Raw genomic sequence first — 5582 nt, 5'->3', positions numbered from 1 at the left:
TTCACAATCTGATGTCACAGGCTACTCACTAGTTCACAATCTGATGTCGCAGGCTACTCACTAGTTCACAATCTGATGTCACATGCTACTCACTAGTTCACAATCTGATGTCACAGGCTACTCACTCATCCACAATCTGATGTCACAGGCTACTCACTCGTCCACAATCACCACACTGAGACATACACTCAACAACCATTTCAAATCCCAGAGTTCACCAACTAGAGAATATATGATCCATTTAATTGCTCCCCAATCCCAGAGCTAATTCAAAGAAAGCAGATTACGTAATCTTGCCACTTTGAAGAGTAAAATGGTGGGTTGGTTTTACAGGGTTTGAAGGGGACGTTAAACCTTGTACAACCAATTCACCATTTACTCTTCAAAACCTGTAGTTCCCTCTTGGAACCACAGAATACATTATACCGCCAATTACTTTCAAAACCAAGAGTTCACGTCAATACCAGAGTTCACTAAACACTGAACAATTGCATGATCCCACCAATTCTGTTCAAAATCAGGAGTTTCATTAAAAAAGTACTGGTTACATGATCCTGCTGATAACTCTTTAAAACTTATGAGTTCATTTAACATTGATAAAATACATGATCCAACCAATGTACTCCTCAGTACTGGAGACCCGCCTTACATTAATATTAACATTAACAGTAACACAAACAACAAAACATGGGAGTCAAATAAATATTACAGCATCCTGTATACACAAGGAAGTCAAATAAATATTACAGCATCCTGTATATACAAGGAAGTTATACGAAACAAATTACAGTAATGTCATCTGTTAATTTAAGAGTATTTTGATCTCATTGTCAAGTACTGACATACAAAATACAACCTAATTTTTCATACATCATCTACAGTGTCATACAAACATCCAGTATTATATATGACACATCACTAAAGCTAACTTGTGCTTAAGTGCTAACCTGATTAGGAGCATTTTGGGAAAGGAATGTAGCTGCCCGACATTTGTGCATCTATAAGCTTTGAAACATACCACATGAACCTGCCCTCAGCCTGATAAGTGTCCCTCTAGGAGTGTTAGTAGTAGTTATGATGGTTTTGTTTTTATTCACAATAGTAAATCCCAGGTACAGAGCAGTCTGAAATACCTATCTCCTTTTACAATTACTATGATAGGGCCGTGATAAACAACCTCTAGCCATAAAAAAAAGTTTTGAAAGGAGATAGACATTGCAGACTATGTGCAGAAGGGTAATCTCTAAGATATACTCATACATTCACTATTTTTATAAATCACCAAATTCAGGCGCGTATGACACGTCAAGCCATTGTGATGTCAAGATAACTATTTTCTGACAATAATACGATGTACCATGAAATAAGAGTTTCTTACAGAGTTGTGTTTTCATTTTTGTATTGTATGACTTCAGTAAACCTCTCAATCTTTTAAAGCTTTGACATTAAAATTATAACTTACATACATATCACATAGGAAACAGTTCACTAGGAAATACTTTATATTGTCCCCCCAATCGTTCGCTGATATATAAGTGTAACTACATGCTGTAACAACTTTACTGATACATGTACTCGAATTTGCCTGTGTCTTTCACACATCTATAGGTCAAAGTATGAAAAACAACCTTGAATCAGTTTTACTCTGAAAAATGAACTATATTTTATACTTGTAATACAATGGTACTGCTCCCTATCCTGGGTTTTATGTAATCAAGAGTAGATGAATCTCAATACACATCTGACATAGTATTTTCAACCAAAAAAATCTGGTTCTCAGAAATACCCTTGATGTTCATTTCCTGCAATTCTTAAACACAGTTGCAATGACCGAAATTTGACAGCAAGATGTTCTAGTACATAACACACAAATTATATGGTAAAGTATACCACCAAATAGGTGGCACCATGCTTTAAGTTGAGTGTGTATACAAATACACACAGAGCACAGTATGTATCTACTGATGGCTGTTACTAGTTACCAGTTACCAGTCATCATTGGCACGTCTACCAGGGAAACGGACGAGAACACTGTTCCATACAGGCAACACTGAACTTCATTTCAATCTTTCATCTTGTTTACTCTTCGGTTAGGAAGATATACTGAATGAGAGAGTTGTATAATCAGTGTAAGAGAATTGTCATCTCCATGTCATGGAATATAAATCACTTATGAAACTCTTCCTACATCTTAAGTACATTGTGTCATGCAAACAAAGTAATGTCCCTTTTCAATGTCTCCCAATATCCCTTGGCAGAAATTTGAAGTCCATAACAAGTGGAACACACACAACTGATACAGATTGTTTATTTCCATCAGTGAAGGGTCTATAGACCTGTAATACTTCTGATTTCAATATATACATCTATGACTTGTCAATCAGTTCACAGGTCATGACCTTGGAAAATAACAGTTTTTACCTCTGATTCTATCAAAATAATTATTAGACTTTGTCCCAACATATACGTATATCCCCACTGTTGTACCTCAGAGATACCAACACATTTAGACCTACATTGTTTGACACATATAAAAACTGTCATATTCATACACTATTTGACACAAAGAAAATCTGTCATATTTAGACCTACACTATTTGACACATAGAAATCCTCGCACATTGGTGAGAAATTGATCAAAGTTATGCATGAACGCAATCTTGCTCTGGCGGTTGATGCTCATGGTAAGCGTGGGTGGAGTAAGGTTGTTGAAGGCCTCCAGGAGGCGCTGCTTGTAGGTGGGATCTGATTGGGTCTGGAGTAACTGGTTCACTAACTCTCTGTACTGCTCCTGTTGGAGAAAAACCTTGAGATAAAACTAGCATACTTTGATTAAAAGATGGAAAGAATGTTTATAAATTTCTTCTGACACATCACAACACCTGTGGAGTACAGTACATACCTGACGACAACAGACAGACACAAGGACACGCCTGGGGAGTACAGTACATACCTTGCAACATCAGACAGAGACAGGGACACATGGGGGAGTATAGTACATAGCTGGTGACAACAGACAGACACAAGGACACACCTAGGGAGTACAGCACATACCTGGTGACAACAGACAGAGACAGGGACACATGGGGAGTATAGTACATACCTGGTGACAACAGACAGAGGCTAGGACACACCTGGGGAGTACAGTACATACCTGGTGACAACAGACAGACACAAGGACACACCTAGGGAGTACAGCACATACCTGGTGACAACAGACAGAGACACGGACACATGGGGAGTGCAGAACATACCTGGTGATAACAGTCAGACACAAGGACACACCTAGGGAGTACAGCACATACCTGGTGATAACAGAGAGAGACAGGGACACATGGGGAGAATAGTACATACCTAGTGACAACAGACAGAGGCTAGGACCCACCTGGGGAGTACAGTACATCCCTGGTGACAACAGACAGACACAAGGACACACCCAGGGAGTACAGCACATACCTGGGGACAACAGACAGACACAAGGACACATGGGGGAGTATAGTACATGCCTGGTGATAACAGACAGAGACAGGGAAACATGGGGGAGTACAGTACATCCCTGACGGCAACAGACAGAGACAGGGACACACCTGGGGAGTACAGGACATACCTTGCGACAACAGACAGAGACAGGGACACATGGGGGAGTACAGTACATACCTGGTGACAACAGACAGAGACAAGGACACATGGGGAGTACAGTACATACCTGGTGACAACAGACAGAGACAGTGACACACCTGGGGAGTACAGTACATACCTGGTGACAACAGACAGAGACAGGGACACATGGGGGAGTACAGTACATACCTGGTGATAACAGACAGAGACACGGACACATGGGGGAGTATAGTACATACCTGGTGATAACAGACAGAGACAGGGACACATGGGGAGTATAGTACATACCTAGTGACAACAGACAGAGGCTAGGACACACCTGGGGAGTACAGTACATACCTGGTGATAACAGACAGAGACACGGACACATGGGGGAGTATAGTACATACCTGGTGACAACAGACAGAGACAGGGACACATGGGGAGTATAGTACATACCTAGTGACAACAGACAGAGGCTAGGACACACCTGGGGAGTACAGTACATACCTGGTGACAACAGACCGACACAAGGACACACCTGGGGAGTACAGTACATAGCTGGTGACAACAGACAGAGACAGGGACACATGGGGAGTACAGCACATACCTGGTGACAACAGACAGAGACAGGGACACATGGGGAGTACAGTACATACCTGGTGACAACAGACAGACACAAGGACACACCTGGGGAGTACAGATCTTACCTGGTGACAACATATGAGACAGAAAAGTCCTGTACTGGCAGTCTCTAATAGGTCCATGTTAAATGTCTCCAAAAACAGCATATTGAACACAGACTGAAACACAAATATTAGATATCAATATACACTGACTAATTTAAACTGGTTTACTATCATGTCAAACTTACACGAAGAAGACGTATTTATACAAACTAAAGCAAAGCTAAGGAAACAAAAGATTGCTTTAAACAAACTGCACATTTAAGTTTTTAAGTTTAAGTTGAATAGGAAAGTTTTACATACATTTGCAAACTACTGCTAATTAGAACTAAGTTATGTTCTTGTCTATCACACTGTCAATGTACATGTAGGTATGTACCTTGAGGACATGACACATGTTCTTGTCTCTCTCACACTGACTATGTACATGTAGGTATGTAACTTGAGAAAGTGACACATGTTCTTGTCTCTCTCACACTGTCAATGTACATGTAGGTATGTACCTTGAGGAAGTGACACATGTTCTTGTCTCTCACACTGTCTATGTACATGTAGGTACGTACCTTGAGGAAGTGACACATGTTCTTGTCTCTCTCACACTGACTATGTACATGTAGGTATGTAACTTGAGGAAGTGACACATGTTCTTGTCTCTCTCACACTGACTATGTACATGTAGGTACGTACCTTAAGGACGTGACACATGTCCTTGTCTCTCTCACACTGACTATGTACATGTAGGTATGTACCTTGAGGAAGTGACACATGTTCTTGTGTCTCTCACACTGACTATGTACATGTAGGTACGTACCTTGAGGACGTGACACATGTCCTTGTCTCTCTCACACTGACTATGTACATGTAGGTATGAACCTTGAGGAAGTGACACATGTTCTTGTCTCTCTCACACTGACTAAGTACATGTAGGTATGAACCTTGAGGAAGTGACACATGTTCTTGTCTCTCTCACACTGACTATGTACATGTAGGTACGTACCTTGAGGACATGACACATGTTCTTGTCTCTCACACTGACTATGTACTGTAGATACGTACCTTGAGGAAGTGACACATGTTCTTGTCTCTCTCACACTGACTATGTACATGTAGGTACATACCTTGAGGAAGTGACACATGTTCTTGTCTCTCTCTCACTGACTATGTACATGTAGGTATGTACCTTGAGGACGTGACACATGTACTTGTCTCTCTCACACTGACTATGTACATGTAGGTATGTACCTTGAGGAAGTGACACATGTTCTTGTCTCTCTCACACTGACTATGTACATGTAGGTA

At 40.8% G+C, this 5582-nt stretch overlaps 1 protein-coding gene across 1 annotated transcript in view; it reads right to left on the bottom strand.

The window, feature by feature from the left end:
- Window positions 1-7: 7 nt before the first annotated feature.
- Window positions 8-5582, bottom strand: part of LOC110464128 (exportin-4-like) — a 36590-nt gene continuing 31015 nt past the window's right edge. Inside the window, exons 23-25 of the mRNA XM_021519192.1 lie at window positions 5526-5565; window positions 4308-4400; window positions 8-2791 (exon numbers count right to left, since the gene is read on the bottom strand). Of these exons, the coding sequence (XP_021374867.1) occupies window positions 2594-2791; window positions 4308-4400; window positions 5526-5565 (331 nt within the window). The 3' untranslated portion in view covers window positions 8-2593. The remainder of the gene's footprint in view (window positions 2792-4307; window positions 4401-5525; window positions 5566-5582) is intronic.

Source organism: Mizuhopecten yessoensis, unplaced genomic scaffold (genome assembly GCF_002113885.1).
Source record: "Mizuhopecten yessoensis strain PY_sf001 unplaced genomic scaffold, ASM211388v2 scaffold10963, whole genome shotgun sequence".
In the NCBI taxonomy this organism is placed as follows: domain Eukaryota; kingdom Metazoa; phylum Mollusca; class Bivalvia; order Pectinida; family Pectinidae; genus Mizuhopecten; species Mizuhopecten yessoensis.
This window is presented reverse-complemented; position numbering and strand designations above follow the sequence as displayed.